The 21892-nt window shown below is 43.9% G+C and overlaps 1 protein-coding gene across 1 annotated transcript in view; it reads right to left on the reverse strand.

Moving 5' to 3' along the window:
• Positions 1-3190: 3190 nt before the first annotated feature.
• Positions 3191-21892, reverse strand: part of Nca (neurocalcin homolog) — a 153419-nt gene continuing 134717 nt past the window's right edge. Inside the window, exon 4 of the mRNA XM_075668971.1 lies at positions 3191-20814. Within this exon, the coding sequence (XP_075525086.1) occupies positions 20617-20814 (198 nt within the window). The 3' untranslated portion in view covers positions 3191-20616. The remainder of the gene's footprint in view (positions 20815-21892) is intronic.

Here is a 21892-nt window from a genome sequence, read left to right on the forward strand (position 1 = left end):
TCGCCATCAATGCTTCGCCTTTCGGGCGAAACTGCGATTTTCGTTTCTCTCCGAGAGGCGACGCAGTTTGTGTGGTGAAGATATGGAAACAAGTAAATGGGAGCTGTTAGAGTGTTGGAGGTATCTGTGCAGGAAAAAAACATTGATTCACAGTGGAGGAAAAGAACTAGGAAGCTTACCAGCAAGTATGCGGCCTGCAGGGTGGGCAACACAGCAAGAAAGAACGTCAAGCGGAAAGTCAGAGAGGCTGAAATAATCTCGTGGTCGGCGGCAATGAAAAAGAGACCTGCCATGAGTAACTACTTAAGAAGAAAAAACGAAACCAAGAAACAATTTATGATAACTCAAAGGGAAGCTCATTACTATTCGAAGCGAGATCAGGGTACCTTAGAACATGCATCTATAAAGGCAGGGAGGTTATATATATAACCTCCCTGCCTTTCCGTCTTCCCTTCTCTCTATAAGAAGGAAGAAGCATGTGCTTGCTGCGGTAGAGCTAGGGGAACGATGGAGCATGTTTTGTTAGAATGTGACGATATCTGCCCAGCGGTCGATTTCGGCACCACTGGCCTCCTTGAAACCCCTACCTTTTGCGAGAGCAGGGGAAAAGTAAACATGTCCGCAATAGGGATTACTAAGAGGCAATTGGAATATTGGTGGAAGAAAAGGAGGGAAACCACAAAAAACGGAGATGTACAAAAGCAAAGTTCGCAGTAGGGGAGCAGAAAATTCCGTTGTGGGAGTTCATATTGTTGTTTGCTTTTTTAACCTAGGTAGGACATTAAGCAGCATAATAGCAAGAGCTTGGTGGCGCAACCCACCGCACCCTTCCCTTTCCAAAGGGGACGCTCATAACATCCATCCATCCATACATCCAGATCACGACCTACAGGAGGTCGTGGTTAGGGTAGGGTGGCTAGAATTGGGAGGTGTGAAGACCGCGGCGCCGCCGCCATTGCCTAGGGAAGCTCCGCTGCGCGTTCCTCCCACTGGGGGAAAATTTGGCGCTTCCGTCGGGGGCGCGACGGATGGATGGATGGATGGATGATTGTGGCTCAACCCTTTGAATCGGGCGGCGGCGGCGCGCGCCACCTAGCCTTTAATGGTTCTATATGCATGCATACCTATGTATTTACTCCTTTACTTTTGCGTTGATATTGTCCACCAATCAGATAGCCTCCGTTTAGTTATTTCTACCTGTTCAAAGTCTATTCTACTTTCACTGTCTTTAAAACCCAAGGCTTTGAATAGTTCCCCGTTAGATTCAACTGCAGGGTGAAGTTGTTTACAAGCAAGTATCACGTGTTCCGCCGTTTCCTCCTCCTCTCTACACGCCTCGCACACCAAATCTATCTCCTGGTATCTGGCTCGGTACGTTTTAGTCCTCAGTACACCTGTCCTGGCTTCGAACAACAATGAGCTTCCCTTAGAGTTATCGTAAATATTTTCTTTGGCTATTTCTTGCTTAAACGTCCTGTATGCTTCCAATGCCGATTTGGTTTGCATCTCTGTACTCCACATACCCCTCTCTGCCTCCTTAACCTTTTTCTTGACAGATGATTCCTTACTTGTTCCCCCGCTACTGCCCAAGTATTTGCTTGTCAATTTTCTAGTTCGCTTCCTCCACCTCGTGTCAACATTCCTCGTGTATAAGTAACTGAAAACCTTCCTAGCCCACCGAATTTCCCCCATTTTTCTCAATCGCTCCTCAAATGCTATCTTGCTACTAGCCTCTCTGCCCTCGAAAGAAGACCATCCCAGATCCCCCTGCACTCCAAGATTTGGTGTCTTGCCATGTGCTCCCAGAGCGAGCCTACCCACACCACGTTGCCTAATTTCCAACTGTTGCCGGATCTCCGTTCTAATACATAGAACCGCATTGGCAAAAGTCAGGCCTGGTACCATTACCCCCTTCCATATCCCTCGTAGTACCTCGTACCTATTGTAGTTCCACAGTGCCCTACTCTTCATAATCGCTGCACTTCTGTTACCTTTAGTCGTTAGATATTTTTCGTACTCTGTCAGATACTCAATGCCATTATTTATCCACACCCCAAGGTACTTGTATTTATCGACTATCTCCAGCGTGGCCTCCTGTATCTTATGCTCGCCGCAACTGTTACCATTAAAAATCATGACTGCTGATTTTTCTTTGCTAAACCTCAAGCCCAACCTGTCTCCTTCTGTACCACATATGTCCATTAATTCCTGCAGATCTTCTGCATTGTCAGCCATTAATACAATATCATCCGCGTACATCAGTCCTGGTAATGACTGTTCAATCAATTTTCCTTGCTTGAGAAATGATAGGTTGAAGCCGAGTCCGCTTTGCTGTATTTTGGCCTCTAGACCTTGTAGGTACAGCATAAACATCAGAGGTGACAATGGGCACCCCTGCCTAAGCCCCCGCCGAATCATCACAGGCTCCGAAACCTGCTTTTCCCATTGTATAATCACCCGGTTACCTTTATAGATATCTTTTAAGAAATTGGTTACTCCATCTTGCACTCCTAAAGTTTCCAGAATGCCCCACAAGCCCTCTTGAAGTACACTGTCATAGGCTCCCTTGATGTCCAAAAAAGCCAGCCATAGGGGTCTGTGTTCCGTGACGGCGCCCCGGCCGGCAGCGCCGTCACGCGGCAGGAACGCGTTTTGGGGCCAGCTACCGGAGGCCGGTCTTCACACCTCCCCATTCTAGCCACCCTGGGTGGCTAGAAGCCACCCTAATTCCACCCTAGTCGTGATCCAGATATGTGCTACAAAAGGCTACCTGTGGTTGCACATACAGTAACTCTAGGTGAAGATTAAGGTGAAGAGAGTACACAGTATTCTTCCATCGTGAGAGAGTAGCAGCACGGAACGTTCGCACTGGGACAAAGCAAGCTTGCTCTCTCTCTCTCAGCTGCCGGCACTCGTCACACCGGCGTTGCGACTGCGGGTGCTGGCGGCCGTTGAGGGAACTCTGTTCGCGAATGTCGTTGGGTGCGCGACATCACGCAAGCTTGTTCATTGCCAGTAGTACTGCAATTTCTGCCCACAAATCTACGAACATTAGTTCGCGCAATAGTGTAATACTTTGCTGATCGCTATCGATGCTTCGCCTTCAGGGCGTAACTGCGACTTGCGCGCAAGATTCACCCGAACTTCATGCCAGGGCATCAGAAACTCACTGCAGAAGCAGACACACATCTCTTCGGGAAGAACTGAACTTTATTAGCATTCAATCTACATAGCACGCGCTCTGAGAATGTACAGTTTTTTTTTATATCTTTATCATCTCTGAGTACAATCAGAATGCGCAAAGGGGGAACCGTGATGACAAGACAAATAAAAACAGAGTACAAGAGGCAGCTCACACTCGCAAAATTCCCACTCGCCCCACGAGGAAGATGAAGAGATTCAACGCCGTCCACAGTCAACACACAATTATACACGAAACACGACGCAAGACTCACATAAGCGGGGAAAGCAAAAATCTGAACAGCGCATAAAATAAATATTCCTTGGTGTCACAGACTGCAACGAAAGGAGGAACCATCACACTTCCGAGACAAAACTGACCGGCCGCTCGCGTTCCCTTAGTCGCACAAGTCGCAAGAGCCGACTTGGTAAAAAAAAAAAGGAAAAAAAAAATCCGCGACCATCTCGCGTGACCAGTTCTGGGGATCGACCAAATGTGCGTTTCTGTGGCTACCGTCGAAGTGAACAAGAAAATGCTGCACATGCAACTTGTTCTCGTCTAGAGCACAGCACGTCGCTCAATTCCTTCAGACTACTTGAAGCCGGCGGGACGACACAAGAGAGACACGTGAAGTTTCTGGGCTAATGAATGTGCGAGTTTTTTTTTTATGCCCATTACATCAACGGCACTCGCAGTTTGGCAGTTATTCTGCGCATCTCACAACACACCGATTCGGCTACCATTTCTCCTTTTTGAGCCAATCGGAGAGGCACCGGTCACCATCGGAGTAAAACGTATCGTGTGCTTGGGGCCATAATGTTAAAAAACACATGGCACATCAGAACAGCTTTCGAAATAGCATCTTTGTTTCGAAGCCATTTAAAAAGGTACTAAGGGAGGCTCCTTGCAGAAGATTCGCATCCCGTCCATCTGAAGCATATCGTCGAAGCAGTGCAAAGCACAGATGAAAAGAAGAAAAAAAGCGCTTTCAGAGCAAGTCCTGGCGACTCTATTCCACGGGGATTAACAAGTATTGCAAGTTCTGGAGTAGTTTTTTTTTTTTTAATAGCTTCAAATCAAGAGCTCCAAATGTTCAAACGACAAATTCACAAATTCGTGGACAGGTCACCGGAAGTCCTTGCTTCCAACCCACCAATGCACACGACCCCACAGACAACACAGGTGATTGTGTTCGCAGAGACTCACAACTATGTACGCACTTCTTTGCCACTGCAAATACTTTTTTTTATTCTGCTTTTCATACCATGACAAAGCACTCAAGTAGACAGCATGTCGATTGCATGAACGTTAATTAAAGCCTCACATTGTGTAAAAAGCTCCCCTCCTTTTTTTTTCTTTGTACAAGAGACAGTCGGCAAAGTAACAGTGCAGTAGCCTCCTTCCCACATTGTGTGCCACTGCGACGACTGGTTCCCTGTCTCTTTATTTGTGTAGACGGCTCTGGTTACAAACAAACCCCAACAGTAACTTAGGTTTTGTGCACGAGTTCACAATTCACACTGCGAAACCAACCACGCATGAAACAATAAACCATTTACCTAAGTTTTTGGGCTGTCTGTTTCTTAAGACACACTTTTTTCATAACATGTTCAGGATCAGAAGCGAGGCCACACTCTGGTGTGAAAACTTTACGCAGGCCTGCGGTCTCGCAGCAATAGTCTGTAAGGCAACCGTTGACAGCAACTCCCCTCTTGCAGCAAGTATTCGTGAAACGGTAGGTATTAGCCAATTCACTGAAGTTCCCAGAATTAAGCATTTCTCTCATTTCTAACCTTATAGACCAGCTGCCGATGGCACATTTATTATAACTAGACATTTAAAAGGTATTGCTTAAGAACACCTAAATTAGGAATCAAGGCAAGCAGTTTACCCTGCTTATGGTCAAATGTTCTTTGAGAAATCTATGGGACATGGTAGCATCAAAGAGGCTTGAGAGGCCATGCGTAGGAAACACTACGTCTAGCGCCTAGGAAGCCCACAAGCATGGTGCTGAGTGAATTTCCCGTTCAAATGCAAGGCTACAAAGTACCTTCTTGAGTAGCCAACACGAAGCAGATCTGCCAGGCAGCAGTGTACTACTATACTTGAAATTTTGAGTAAGAAAGAAGGTGAGATGGCTTAGTTCTTCTGCACAACTGACTGCAATTCACCAACTGCACAGCTTAAACATTTTGTCAATATTCACAACAGTATCAACATCTGCAATGAATTCAGGGGCAACTTCGATAGCTGTGTGAAAGAAGTATTGCACATTGTCAGTTTGCAATAATATTCAGTTGGAAGCCAGAAGCTTCAGTTTATTATTCTAGCTTATGACAATGTTCTTATGCTACCAATGCTTTCATATTTAGGTTATGGTCAACTGGTGAACAGCTGTTCCAATATGTGGCCAGCTTGCTCTATCCACTAGTTTCACCTGCTTCTAAAGGGCACTTTCGTGCTGCGATGCTACAGACTGCAGATTTTTTTTAAACATTGACAGACGAATGTAAAGTTATTATAGCATGTTCTACAATGCAGCTACTAACAGAAGAGTCGAAGTTCCTTTTCAAACATTTCCTTTAGCATGAAGTAAGTAAAGAGTTTGCCGCTCTATATATGCATGTTCTATATGCATCTATACAGACCTTGAGGAACTTTCTAGGCTACAAAGACAAAGTGCTAGGTGTGCAATAAGCACATTTAAATTTCCTGCCTCTAGTGGAGGGGTGCAGATAAGAATGCCACTGCTAACAAACACACTCGAGTTCCATGTTAAATTTTCATGCACACACACAGTCACTTAACAATGAGCAGTGAAAGAAGGCAACCATTCAGGTTCCACAGTAGAGATATCGTAAAGCAGCAAAACTTTCTCTTTAAACTAAGAACTAATTTTAACCTCTTTCTCGTCAAATGCACGGCTACACTTGTTTAAGACCTCTTCTTAAGCCCAGTTTCAGCACAGAGCATCAGGAGAAGTGATTTTGCAGAAGCTACCAACATGTATGTCAACCTGGTCCCACAAGCAATGGGACCAGGTTAAAACCAGGCAATGCTCTTGGGACATTTGCCTTCCAACAATTCTTCAAATGGTCTCAGTCTTCAACCAGGCCTCTATGCAAGAAGGGTGGGCTTGTATACATATAATTAATGCCCTCACAGCGAAAAATCTGGTCTTGGAGTTCTTGGAGGCGCTATGACTGAACGCTATGCCTGAAATAGGCAATGAAATAGCGAACCTGGCTTGTAAGTTCAACATTTTGTAGGAAAAAGAAAAGCCCAAACATCTTGCTGCAGAAGCTCACCACACTAGCAAACCTGCATATTTTAATAAATTCTTTCTGGCATGACTTCAGATTTTTCATTCCTCCTTACTCTTTCTTTACAATACCACTACTAATTACATAGGCAGCTATGCAGGATGTGTAGGTAAAAATGACATCCAACATGCCAGCCGACATACAAAAAAAAAAACATAATATAATGCCCCCACAACTTCATACTTGTAGTCAACTAATGTAGCTTGGTGTTGACTGCAATCCAAGAGTACACTAATGACAGCGTGGTTGTCAGATACCAGTAATCGCCATAATTTGGGACGTTTCATTCTGTCTCAAACAATTCAGCATAAATTTAACATAGCTACTGTGTAAAGGTGTGCACCTACTAATTAGGAATGATCCAAAATCAAAATAGTAATTTGATGCAAGAACAAAATTAGTCCAAAGCAAACCACAAGCATCAGACACTACCTCAAGATTACTAGACACTTTGGTGCATCAATTTGCTACAGAACATGAATTGATACCATCCTTGTGCTCATTTCTTGTCTTTAATGCTGTAAGATAGGCAACTTCTAGTAATGAACCCTGCTGGACACCTATACGACGCACAGCTTTCATGACAGGGAAGTATGAATACACACAGTTAAAGAAAATGTGCACAAAAACGGTAAAATTGTTGTCAAAGCTACAGCCTAATGTTGGCAACTAATACAACCTAATACGGCAAATTGCACCCTAATAAGTCAAAATTTTTACGAGTTCATGGCATTTACACTTTTTACACCCTTACTGCAGAGGCAAACAACACCGTCACTGCCAACAGACATGCCTTACAAAGAAAAAGTCATATAACCTAGTAGGAGCAGCACAGCTACTGTTTTAATGATATTTCATGATAAATACACACACGGAAATTGTTTCCACAGCTGTTCTTATTTTTTTTGCTTTGCAAAGGCAGTAAACACTGCAATTGAATCTGCTGGCTTACGTCCACGCAAACATACACATAGAAGAGCATGTGCAATATTTATGGAAACGCACATTAAGAAAGCTTAGTAAAGATTGATAAACACTGGAAAAGGAACAGGGCTGGCAATAAAAGAAAAGTGGCAGTCGTCTCATACTGACACACTGACACACTTCGGAAATTCACGATTATTACCATTCCTGCGTTACACGGACAGCCGGTGTGCAAGACATGGTTTTACAAACATGCCAAGCAAAGATGTGTCTACTAGAGTCGGGTATGAGCTCAAAGGTTCCTAATGAATCTGCAGTCACCAAGGGTTTTTCAGTATGTCTCTTCAAAACAGTATTGGAGTTACGCAAGACGTGCACAAGCAATAGTACTATCAAACATATCTGCAGACACTACATCTAGGCATCAGATTTCACGCCTTCTGCAAATTTGTCCTAATCGAAAGTGCCGTAAACAGTGCCTTGGGAAAGTAAACGGGACATGTCCTTGCATGTGACTGCACGCAGTCTACTGCAGTGCCATTCAGAAGTATTGAATATGCCTAAGTGAATTCACATGATAAGAGCCACATTAAACCGTTATGAACTTCCATTCTGAGACATGCAACAGTTCTCGTCTGACCCTGAGGTTGCTCCCGGCACAGTGCAGACGAGCTCCAACATCCAATGCAAGTCCAGGCTGAGCATCAGAAACATTACCGATTTGGAGTGAATATGATGCTATACCATCATTGTTCCCATACATTGCTGTATTTCTTAACTTTCTGGTTAGATGAGGGCAAAAGTAATGCACAACCCATCTCAAAACTACACTGCACTAGAGGCTACCAGAGACCATAGCTTAGTATGAAGAACATGGAAAATAATGTGACAGGAGAGCCTGTACATATATAACAATGTGAGCAGCCACAAATGCCCAAAGAATGGGCACTGTTCCTTTTTTTTTTCTTCCACTAGAACAGCACTAAGAACACCAAAGTTAGATATCTACCTGTGCTAAATAGTGTATGGTAGTGAATTCCGAATGAATGCCTTCTTTGGTGCCGCATAAATGTTTTTTCCCCGTTGTCAATACCCAATTGTACATCTGTCGTATCAGTGCACTGGAATTATTTTCGGAAAAGCACATTATAAAGACTTTATAAAGATTGTTAAACACAGGAAAAGGAACAAGGCTAGTAAGAAAATAAGGGGCAGCTGTCTCATACTGACACGCCTTACGAAATACCTCGGGCTGCAGCACGGTGCTTTCAGTCAGGAAACAAATTAAATGCTTGCATGAATGGTCAAAGAAAGTGAAATTTAGCAAGCGCCATTACAGCAATGGCAAGAGCCCCACTAGACCTATGAGGACAGGCTACTGGGAGAAAATATGCAAGGCATAACGCGTTGTTACAGAAACTAAACAAAACTAAAGGAAATGAATTGCATCACGAATGGCATGAAATGCCAGCGAGAACTTCGACGTGCACCAGGAGGGGCTCGCTCGAGATTTGGACACAAAGCCACACTGAAAATATTCCTCTCAGTGACTCATCAAAGGCAAGCCCAAACGCTTCCAGCCATCGCCGTGCTGTCTTGGGGTACCACTCTCAGGAAGTGCTACCTCAACCTTCAAATGAAGAATGCAGATTACAGGCTGGGACACCCTTCTTTAACAAGCTACATGTCATGGGGATGACATTCATTCATGCAACTAGACAAGATCAACATAAAACAAAGGCCAAAACTTGTCTACCACTGCTGTGCTGGTCTTGACAATGTCGAGAATATGGCAACAAAAAAGAAAATGTTTTGACATAGGCTGTCGTAGGCTATTGGCTTACAACCTGTCTAAAAAACTACACAGCTGTATCATAAAAACCCGGCACCAAAGCGTGGATCATGAGAGAATCATGCCAAGCAGCAAAGCACCATGTGTGTGTATTTTAATCTCTACATCACGGCAGCAATGAATGATACGTTCAGTAGTGTCAAGATGTATAGCGCCCATCGTTATATAAACCAAAAAGTGACAGAGAAGCTAAGAACGCCCTAACGTCAGTGCAAGCTACAGCCTAGATGCACCTTATTACAAGATCGTTTGATGACGCTCACTGCGACATTGTTTTGCAACCAGTAAACAGCAGACATGACAGTTGTATCACTAGGGCACTCACACACACACACAAAGAAAAGAAAAAGATTTCATGCTCAGGTTAAATGTGCGCTCCGTTAAATGTTAAAAAGCTAGAATGTGAACTGTAATAAGATTTCAGCTAAATCAAGTATTTCACAGATAATAAATAACAAAACGGACTCGTGCTCTACATGCTCAGCACCTGCCATTTGCACACGAAACACTCTTGATTTGTGTTTGTCATGTGCAATGTAAAGGCTATAACTGTCAATCAGCTGAGAGTCAGAGCAACATTTAAATATGATGCCAATTTTCGGTACTGTTCTACTGCAAATCCAACAGTGAAATGTAGTTAGATGTTTGCTACGAGGCCCAAGGCTGGGAACTTGCACTAGCCGCAATGTACAAGAATCACCCAATGTGAAAATGAGAACTGGGCAAGTTGGCCATATAGTGTGCGTAAAAAAAAGAAAACGGCACAAACACCAGAACAAACAGGAATTGTCCTGTCTGTGCCTCCTCTTATGTCTTCTGTTGTTTGTGCTGCATTTCTTTTTCATTTCTTTTTTGCCATGTACCACCCAAAGTAAGCTGTCCTTCGTTTAGTCTGGCTTGGAGCAATATGCCTGTTTCACAATAAAATACACCTACAGAGCTTGTCACTATACAGGCTACTGTAGCAGACATGCTTAATTCAGTACTGCACTATTTCCATCTAAACATCCAAATAACACAGAAACTTAAGTTCACAGCAACACTGGTGGTTAACACCGAGATGCAGAAGGTGCTGCTTGGAGCAGCCATGAAAGAAACGAGTTATTCAGATGCCTAGGGAATTTGTGCGAACAAAACTTTAGTTTCTGCTACACCGCCGCGTCCTGATGGCGTACTCACTTCCGCCAACCAACCGACACACCATTACTGGCTTTCCTCCTCTCAATGTTGTACCTCCCCCTTCCTCGTTGCCACTACCACTGACCATGGCAGGCAAACCCACCAGACATGAGCAATGAGGCTTCACTTGACGAAAACGTGTTTCGGCTTATCCCTCACCGTTTCGACCCACCTGCAATGCTGCCGCCAGGTCAAAACATGGCAACCACTTCCATCCATCCCAAAATTGTAACTGATTCAGCGCCTTTTGCATCTCGGCATAAACACACCATGGACACAGCTGTGTCCAGCGAAAAGACCAGCCTAAGACCTTTTTCTATCACCTACCAAGTACAATGGTGAGTTTTTTTTTTTTTCTTCCTTCACTCTTGCACTGACCATAGCACTGAGGGGCACTTAGTACAAAGCCCTGGGTGACGCCAAGCAATCTGCAGAAAGGATGACGGCTCACGGAAAACCAGATGAGCTGCCAGGTGAGTCGCACATCTGTGTTTCTTCTTCTCGGCGCTTCCGAGATGCTAGATGGACACGGTCACCACAGTAGGCAGGGGGTTTGTATAGACGGCTTGTCTCATTGCCACAGTTATTTGCCTTCTCCTGCTTTTATTCCAGTGGTTGCGACTCTGAACAAATGACCGGTGAGTGAGTAGCAGTGGTTTAATGCTAAGCATGACATTACCTTCTAAAGGTCACACTGCTTACACCGCATGGCATCAGCTTGCATTCGATACGCACCAATTCTCATGCATAGCTTGCAATAGTTCAAACTGCTGATGTTTAACTATGAGAAGCACATGATTTTCACAGTGTTTATCAAGGACAGAAACCAAGATGCTTTTGCAATATGCTAAACGGGAAAAGACGAAGAGTAGCTCAAACCTGAACACACATCGTAGCATATTCACAGTCTTTATTTTCGCAACAACACACGAAATTTTTACTGTCGATGAATCAAGCATGCCTCGCCGGCTGCTGAATTGCAGAAAGCCATTGGCATGCTGAAACAAAATCTTCTTTTCAGGTGCTTTAGACTGGACTAGAAAAAGCGATCTCAAGAATTGAAAGAATGTGCTGGTTTGTCGGCAAACAGTCATTCTAAATTCTGGGCATCAAACTCCGAATGAACGTGGGCACATTTGCCTTTCACACAATCACACAGGATGCAGCTTGGCTGAACAAGCACTTCACAACCTTTCACTCACAAAGTAAAAATGGAAGGCAAACACTCCCATTACAATGTCGCTGTCCCCCTTTTCACAATAAATAAACAAGCACAGTACTTCTTGAATAGAGAGAAGAGAAAGATAATCACGGTGCAGTGCCAGATTGCACTGGAAGTGAAGCCAGGCAGGAAGACAGCGGGAAATACTGTTTGATTGGCATTAACCCTTAGCCGACACAGACGGAAGCAATACATGCGTTCTGTTCCAAACCAAAGTTGAGTTGTACCCAAAGTCATAACCACATTTGTGCCATCAATCCTTAACATGCGAGTCCCAAGCGTACCTGCATAGAGATATACGTGTATATATACACGTGTCAATGCAGATGGCGGCCACATTCAATACCATTCCACTTCTCCAGCAGAGAAAATAGACAGCCTAATGAAGTCAGTAAAGGTATTCAACATCGTTGCACACTTTACCAAGACTTTGATGTCAATAGGGTCCAAATAATCAGCATTACTGTGACTGTTAAACAAAAGGGAGCCATCTAGTACTTAGCATAATTTTAAGCTATTAATTTCAACTGCTATTCACTAGTGCCTTCTTGAATACTGTTATAGCATGGAATTTTTACTTTTCCTGGGGGGAGGATGAGTGGGGGAGGCCGAGTTGGTTCAATGTTCTGCCGCTTTGACGACTATCTATGAATCCTTGGCCAGCCGACTAAGTTAAAAGGGCTTTGAGACAGGTGCCATGTGTCAATGTGAAACTTTATATTTGACCACGTGTTTTTTTTTTTTTTTTAGCTGTAGTGAAAGCCTGTCTGCTTTGACAGCTTGATTTATGGAACTTGCTTTCCTGTGTGCACCGTTTAGCTGTTTAAGTGGCAAGCATGACGGCCTGTGATGCCACTAAGTATAGGAACATACTTTATGCTTCTGTAGATACATGTCCTCATGGTAGTCTTGAAAGCAGGCAACATTTTCATCATCAGACTGCAGGGGGCATCAGCTGAAAGCTAAGATACTGTAGTTACCAGGGAGTAGGTAGAGGTCACCCCTTCTTACTTACTCATTAACTACTTCACGATAACCGCCACATTCTCAAAGAGAAGCTGCCTCCAATGCCTTGGCAGATTTCCACATCAATGACACAAACTGTGTTTCAGTCTACAATGACCAAATAACCTGTGAGGGTTTGGAACAGAACACTAAGCTGAATAGGATCATTGCCTTGAATGTTTGGTGAGGGAGTTCATCATAAGGGCTGTCCATAAAGGAACATTAAAGGCAGATATTGAACCAAAGTACATTAACATATCACCTATATGAAACTCACAGCAGTTGCTATAGATCAAGTGACTTAAATGCAGATGAAGCTGCAATCGAAGAGGCCACACAATTTTTTCACAATGCAAATTCAAATCGCCTGTGACAGACAGAACCTCTTAGACAGGAAGCCCACAATGTGCTGGCAATCTCTGAGGCCATGCTCTGTTGGGAACAACTGTACCACTTATCTTTATTGAAGGTGCCACACAACAGACAGCCCTGACAGAGCAGTAGGAATACACAGCTGTAGGAATACACAGCTAAGTTGGTGACACTTCCTTTTTTTAGCATGTTGCAATGCGACACCATTAACATTTTTGCAATTACGAGATGACTACAACCAGTTAAAAACATGGCAGATTGTCGCGGAAGCTGGCACTGTTATGTTCACAGGAGTGCTGACAACTCTGCCTTACACTTGGCATCATATACTCACTAAAATGCTCAGTTCTCATTTAGAGGAAAATTTTGGACACCTGAAAGTATACTAGCCTATCCCTCCAGCTTCATTTAATAATTGCCTTTAATGTTCCTTTAATAAAAACAATGTTAACCCTGTTTCCGCCATGCAATTTTAGTCCAGAGTAGCTTGTCGTGTAGCAGCACATGAAACTGTAACCACTTTTTGAATCGGATACGTGCTTGAATACGTGCTTGAATGGGTGACGTGTAAGCCGCTGTAAAACTTGCTTGTGTTGCACGTTTACTCTTCACCTCTACAAACTATAATGCAAGACTCAATTATGAGTGAACAGCAATTAAATGTGCTGGTTTCTCATCACCTCTCCCATCTGCCATCACATTGTAAGAGGCATCAAATACGTTCACCAAGAAAGCTTTTCGATTAGCTTTGACGTCAACAATAGCATGATCACAGGAATGTGCAATGACAGTGTGAACACAGCACGAAGCACAGCGTAATTTTCATATTAATTAAACTGAAGTTATAACAAAAGAATGTATCTTAATAAAAATGTTACAAAGTCAGGTCTACTAGCTACCGAAGTGTTGGTGTGTATTCCGGGAGATAGCACAACACAAATGCACGTGACAAAAGGAGAAACCACCAAACATTTTACGTACACAATCCAGCACAAGCGACGATTCACTAATTCAAAGCAGGAGTAATATAAATTGATCATACTGGTTGCAAGTCGCAATCTGGCATATAATAGCGGGTCTCGACAAATATATGCTCGCACTACAAGTGTCCACAGAAGCAATGTTACAGAACGTGGATAAAGTCAGTATTCGAAGTGACTCAGTGTAGTAGGTGCATGGAATAGATGTCAAAAAAGTGCAACAGCTTGAGTATGAAAACACCTCGAAGGGGGTGGGGGGGGGGGGCACATCTGTACCATAAACACCACATAGGCAAACACAATTAGAGACAATATTAGTTCATCGTGATCAAGCCGTAATGGCGCAAGTAGCAAGAAATACAGTAAAAAGGGAAAGCACCAGCAGTCACAGCAGCAAGCTTCAAGCTTCGGCACTCCCTGTTGGAAGATGACTTGTGAGATTCAGCAGCATACTTGATTTGACAAGGACCGATAAGAGACAATTAAGAAACATTTCAGTCTTGCACAAATCGTCTCACACGAAAGATAATTGTGTGAACAGGTTTCGTACACAATAGAACGGCTAAGGAATATTATATTTTGGCTCAAGAGGCTGCAACAACGGCACACTCAGTGTAACACTGCCGTGAAACGGGGCGTGCATGCAAGTAGTGACAGACTGGTCTTGAAAAATACGGAGTACTAACGACTCGTCGCGTCACCAGTGCCACACTTTGCTGCTTTATTCCCACCCGCAAGAAGAAAAGCAAAAAAGAGAAACAGCTGGCAACCATGCAAGTCACGGTGAAGAGGACCGACTTCATCACAACGCACAGAGAATGCAACTGCAAGACCTCGCGGTAATGAGAGTCTGTGAGTGTTAAGGCACACCACAGTCTGCACACATTACAAATCAATAGTCCTTTTTTTTTCTCTCACTCATGGCAATGACACAAGAGGCTTTCTGAAAGATCGCACAAGAAGAATCCTACCATACACAGTTTGGAGAAGAAAAAAAATAACTTCACGCACTTAACTAGTGGAACAGTTATAAGCAGCAAGCAAAGGAGACACCCGTGCATGATGCAACATGTGCCAGCGATCGGATGATCTTATGTAAAAGAAAGAACAGTGAGAGAGTGCGTAGACTCCTAAATGCATGCTTAGAGTGCCGCAATCAGCATGCACTAGAGCTTACGTCATCGCCACCAGAGGGTGCCAGTATGCAGAATACTCTAGACACCAAGGAGTGTCGCTTCTGACGTTATCGTGAAGCCACACCAAAGGGCACAGGGGCGCAGCGTTTCCTCCTGCCTATTCTTATTCCAAGATTCGAGTGTACTATTTTGTACATACAGCCCGCAACACGGAACAGAAACACTCACAGACTCGTCATGTATTTCAAAGCCTGCAGTGCAGAGCCGTTGCACCTTTTTTTTGTTTGTTTGTTTGTTTGTGTCCGTTCCGCTGTCCATTCACATCGTGACACTTTTGAGCAATACCTGGGGCCAACTGATAGTCTCCTCTCCCCACCCTTTCATTGTTACACCCTTGCCCTAACCCCCACAGTATTAACAAGACCGAAATGATGTCTGTGTTGCTGGACACCAGAATTCGCACTTTCGGTCCGCCGACAATGTCGCCAAAGCTGTACAAAACCTTGCGGCGACCATGGGAAAGACTGCATTGCCACATAGAGCCAACGGGAAGGGCGCCATCAGCGCAAACAACCTTGAGGTTGACACCACTCCACAAAAAACTTTTCGATATCTTTCCTCCAAGCCACGAATTCCCGATTGGCCTTGCGAAAGCACCGTTTGCAGGTACAATCACCGGGCATCATGCCTAAGGTGCATCAAAATCACTGGGAAAGCCAGAAACAGGTGATGTGTGGGGAGGGGAAAGACTCTTCAAAGGTTAGTGGACTGCGATAAAGTAGCTGAAGTGAAACCAAAAGAGCATCTTAAGTAGACAGTGGCGTAAGATCAAACTGCCCTCGGAACTTGATAAAGAACTCTTTCATGGGAACCAAACAACTTCTACAGAGGCCGTTTTTAGATGTATAAAAAAAAAAATGTGGAGGAACGCTCATTAAATGTGCAAAAACAAAAGATATTTCAAAGCCAAGGTCTTCTAAGTCCCGGCTCTGATCTTAACGGGATGGGTATGACCAAATTTGACACCAAAGGTATGATGTTTTCTGCACTACTGCACTGAAAGAAGACCGAGAGAGATAGGAGAGACAAACTGCTGTTTCGAATGCAAAGAAAAACTAAATAAGAACAAAAAATCCTGCCGAGGATGCAAAAGCCAGATTGAGCTGTGTGCTCCCCCTAGAAGTTCGGAGCGCCGAAAAATCTGCCTTCTGAGGAGTCCCAATGACAACGACCTGAGCTAAGAATGACCTAAGATGATAATGTGGCCTTGAGTGTGATCACATGATTCTAAAGATAGTATACTCATTTGGCGACTCAAGACAAGCCCACAGAACCAGCCGAGTTGACAAATGATTTGAGCAAAACAAACAGGAGCAATAAAAATTAAAAGAGGCAAAGGCGCAAACCTTCTACAGCTTGCATCTTGAAACATACACGGCAGACATCTCTTAGGGCATCCATAAGGGACATGCCACACAAATGTTCAAAATAAGATACCAACCATCCAAGAAGTTCATGACACTGTTCGGACAGAAAATGCAACATTGCACAAAATGCAAGGAAGACCGTAAATCCCAATCACCGCCTCAACAGCCGTCATTTCTGCGCGATAACAAGAAGTCAAACACCGAGCGCTCGGAATGCACCTGCAGCCTTAGGATCACAAGAGTGTCCAAGCCGTGCACGAAAGAGACAAAAAGCCTTCAGTCATGGAGTAGTCGGATTGCAGCTCTACGACTGCCAGACACAGTACGCCTTTAATTCACCACACACACTTGAATTTTGAGTAGTGTCGCATAAGTGCATTGCATGTCACAGCACAGAGCATGAGAGGTGTCCCAAAAAGGATGCCAAGCATCACACCTTCAAATGAACACTCGAACAATTCTTTAAGAATGCCATTAGAGTCCACCTATCTCCACAATGAGTACGTACCCGCAAAACACTTGAAAATCTGGATCAAACGGTGTTACGGAGCATTAATGGCCATTGATCCCCGCAAACTAGGAAAATGTGGGAAACGGGCAATGAAATCAGTGGTGCAAACGAACACAGAATGTCGGATCAATGGCACTTTGGGAGTTTGAAAGGAGTACTGACACCATCTTATATATATATATATTTTTATATAATTTGGAGACTACAGCTCTCACACATAAAACTGACTCCTTTAGAAAGCAGGAAGGTTGGGAAACATATTTGATACTAATGTCGGTCTAGAAATGCTGGACTGGCATCATCAACATTTACAAAGCCTTGACACAGAGATAAATTTGATGACTGTGTGTAACAATAAGGCTAGCGAATGATGGTGTAACCCTTAAGAAAGCAAATGAGAATTCTGTGCATGTCTCGTTTTGGCTGTCCTGAACAATTGCAACTGCAGCGGTTACAGGAACGAAGTGAGCCAGCGTACCGTGACGCATACACCTCCTGTGTACCGAAGCAGTTTTGTAGAAACGAGCATTAAAGTGGGCTATTTAGAGTGCTCTGAGACTTGCCGCTATCCTTTCGAGGGTTTAGAATAATCGAACCTTCATTTAATGCAAAAAGAGTCAGTTGAAAATGTTGTGCCAGTACTCCTCTTGAAACAGATGCAACGGAAGCATTTTTTAGAAACTTTCTATGTAATGAACCTAGTAACATTAGAGGGTTGCCACTAGACAAGAAAAACTATGCGTGCTTGAGCATGAAGCAAGCGGGCAATGATAAGGCAACACAGCCCAACAGCTCGCAAGTACCGGACAAGCAGTTAACGAAGACCGAAAAGGGCGCCAGTGTTGCGTTTACAGAAAGCAGCATTTGTGTGCAGTAGCATCCACTTTTCTTTTTTTTTTGCACAACACATCTGTGCTGCGGCTTTGCAACTTAAATAGCGTTAGCATGTGGCCACACCCAGTGCTTTGCTGCAGAGACCACCAAGCAAAGCAGCAGCCAAACATCCTGTTTGAGTGCTCGAAATTCCATGCAGAGCCAACACCGTTTAAAACAAAGGTCATGGCCCCTGGGCATGATTTGTCCTTGCATGCCAGCTCTGAGAGAGCTATCTTCTCAGGTGCCTTCATTTTTAAGCCCAGTCGAATAGTCTGGCTCTACTTTGAAGCACTGGCGTGCAGCACTCTCGGGTTTCATCAACCAGCATGCATTGACAAAACTGATTTCATGGGGTCAGGAATTTTTAACCTTACATTTAACAATGCTATACAATTCCATTACAAAGTCATATCGAAGTCATACAGAAGGATACAGGCATGGCGGCTCTCTCAGCTAAACTGTTGTTCGCATTCAAATTTAAGAAACAAGTAGCACTTATTTGGTGCTGCAATTTGTTTAATGCCATGCTTAGATGCAGTATGAATCGTCTGTAGTTGTGACGCACCAACGCACTATTTTCACAGTGAAAGAAATGCTGGCGCCATCTGTCACTAGAACGCCAAACCTCTCCACCTTCTGCCTTAAGACCTCTCCACATTCTGTCAGTGTTCATGTTCCTAAAAAAAAAAAGAAAGACAGTACCACCATTTCTCTCAGAAAATGTGCATCCTTAAGATGAGCATTGCCACAGACGTCTAAATCAACTTCTGTCTGTATTAAATCAGCAGACACTGCACCCGAACGTGGTATTAAACTGTGAAACAGTGTTATCTGAATGTGAACAAGAGTGCCATTAACCTTTGCCTCGAAAACCAATACAGCATTCAGTACAAACCAGCCTGAGACTGGAAAGAGTAATCACTGCCTTTCACAATGAGTGGTGCAGAAGGTGCAAGAGCAGTGCACAGTGCTGTATTCACATGCCACACTGATGGTACCCTCTGCACAAAACTGGTGCAGCCTAGTGGCACCGGTGCAAGCCAGGGGCCAGGTCTACCGGAATGATCACTTTTGGCGACACTGCTTCATTCCAACGCGATGCCAATTTCTGCGTAATGCGTCCCTCAGGCGCAGGATATATAGCAGTAGCACGAAGTGCATGTCATCCGTAGTGTCACTTGCGGTTCTTCATTGGGTAGTTTATGTACTTAACACAGCTGTTTGCCTGTTTGCTTGGTTGCATTGCTTTTGTACCACCCACACTGTGGAGAAGGTAGCCACTCAGAACAACAACAAATTTTTCATCATTCTTTACTAGCACTTTGTGTTTGTGATTGGCATCGTCATATTCTCTGAGGGTGCAGCCAGCTAAGAAAAATAAGCAAGCGCATTTAATGTCTTGCTGCAACAGAAAGTGTATTAGTTGAACACGACAGACGTCTCTAGATAAGTGTGCATTGAATATTACGACTGCCCATAGCTTGGCCTGTTTGATGACTTGACGGCAACTGAATGGCTGGTTAAAAAAATTCACTAGGATTAAAGCAACAATGAATTTCTAGATCAACACTTACAACGAGCATGCACCACAAAAATAACGGCAACAACAAATATGCCTGTCTGCACGTAAACGTTTTCATCGAATCAACTTTCTCTGGTACTGGCAATCAGCATATGCTGACAGAAACCTGCCTGAAAACTAATATTCAGCCTTAATGTCAATGTCTTTGACAACCAAGCATCACAAAAAAACAATGCCAATGTGAGATGTATCCACACGTTTTCTCACCCCTCTTGCACATGAACATTGTTGTAAATGACCGTTAGTTATCAGCATTGTTAATCAAACCAGCATTTCTAGTTAAACAAAAATTTCTCTTGGGCTAGTACTCTAGAGTTATTATACAAGGTAACAAAACTGCTACGCCAGAAATACATAATTGACAGACTGCATTTTTTTCCTTTGCATATTGTTTGGTTTGTTATTTTTTTCACCATGTCCATAATTTTCCAAGCAAATGAACAAGTTAATGCCTCCCCATATGCACAGTCACCATCATACTTAACCAGGACAAGCCTTAAACACCCTTTCTGCTTCTCCTGCAGAAGGGGCTTGAGATTCCTGGTTGGCGTGCCTCGAATGAGCTAACTTTCAAAGCATTCAAGCTATGCTCTATATAGCCCATATTTGCTTAAGTTAGCCGGCTATAGGCATATTGTCCAAGTTGAGGCTGTCACCAACGGTACATAATGCGTTCTGGCAGTTATGGTTGAAACGAACTAAATTGAATGACACACCTTTCACTGGATCAATCAAATGGCGCACGTGCCAAGAGCGACATACCGCCAGAATTCATCATTCCAGGACGCAGCTCCCGCCCATGGTGTCAAAACTCACAAAAAGCATTGTTGCAGTGGAAGCTGAGAAAGAGCGAGGGAGTCGGAGGAGGGAGCACATAGAGCGGGGCTTCCCCAGTGAAAGTAAGAGAGAAAAAAAGAGAGCTCTCGTGCTCGGCCGTGATTGGTGGGTCTGACGGGAGAGGAGGCAGCAGCAGCTTGATGCACCGGTGAGTGGGCAGGGCAGCGCAAGAGGGCGGCGGCGGCGGCAGGAGGCAGTGGCGGCGGCGATCAGTGGGAGGACTGGGGGTCGCACTGGAGTAGCCGCACAATCGAGGGATCACTTTTGGCGCCCTCAATAAACTCCTCCAGCGAGAGTTTTCCGTCCATGTTCTTGTCCATCTGCCGGAAGATCTTGTCGGTGCGCTTCTCTGGCGTCGACTCGTCTTCCGGCATCTTCATCACAGACCCCACCATCTTGTAAATGGCCTGCGAGGGGGGTAGTCCAGAGGAGAGAGAGACGACCGAGTGAGCGAAAAGCATCCCCACTAGACTGTACTAACCAAGAATCACGGGCAGCAGCTTAAAGGCTAGCAGCATAAAAAGTTTTCGGAATGTATAAAAAGCCTAGTTTTGGATAGTATACAGATAAAGAGTAGCATCCGTGCAAAAGGTTACATTTGAAATACGAGTGGATGCATCGTGAAAAAAAAAATCAGAACTGATTACCACTTGCCAGAAGTGACTCGCAGCCCACAAAATTGAGAACCAGTGGGGTTTGCTCAGCGTGACGTCCGAGATTAGGCAATGCCCACAGTGCAGTGAAAATCTCAGAGGTGACGATACTGGTATTTCTGGTATACTGGTATCATATCCACTAACAATCAGGTGCATATGTCGTTTGCTTAGGCGTTACTCAAAGGCTAGTAAGCAAATTACCGGCCTTGAAGCTTCATCGAGATTGTTTCAGTAGTACGCACTACTCATTTAAAGCCATATTAGCCAAAATGAGATATTGTTGCAGTTTGCCTTCAATCATTTGTTGTCGAATGATTACTGTTGCCTTCATGGAAGTTTACAAAAAAGAAATAGATTAAAAATGTTTCAAAATAAGGCACTACGGTTTACTTGTTCCAAGCATTCCCACCACAGAAGTGTCAGTGCTCTTTGAAATCTGGTGGGAATACCTACACTCAACTTGTTGACGACAAGTGCTGCAATAAAGCTACTTTACATGCTTCATCATGATTGCACCAGTACACCTAAGCAGAATCACTCTAACCTGCCAGATCATTATTCAAGTGTAAGCTGCCCCGATAAGCAACTCAGGCTTTTTGTCACACACTGCAATGCATTTGATTTCCTTTTTTTCTGAGGTTTATGTATAACGTGTAGCCGCAGGAAGTTGTTAAATATGATTGCGCAGATTTGAAGTAGTATGCATTCATATCGTATGCCGTATCATATCGTATCGTATTCATATCGTATCGGTCATGCACTCATATCGTATGCATGACCAACTAGCCCAACAGTCAACTCTTCTAGGATTGTGCAGATAGCTGTGCTG

The sequence above is a fragment of the Dermacentor variabilis genome, chromosome 9 (genome assembly GCF_050947875.1).
Source record: "Dermacentor variabilis isolate Ectoservices chromosome 9, ASM5094787v1, whole genome shotgun sequence".
Taxonomy (NCBI): Eukaryota; Metazoa; Arthropoda; class Arachnida; order Ixodida; family Ixodidae; genus Dermacentor; species Dermacentor variabilis.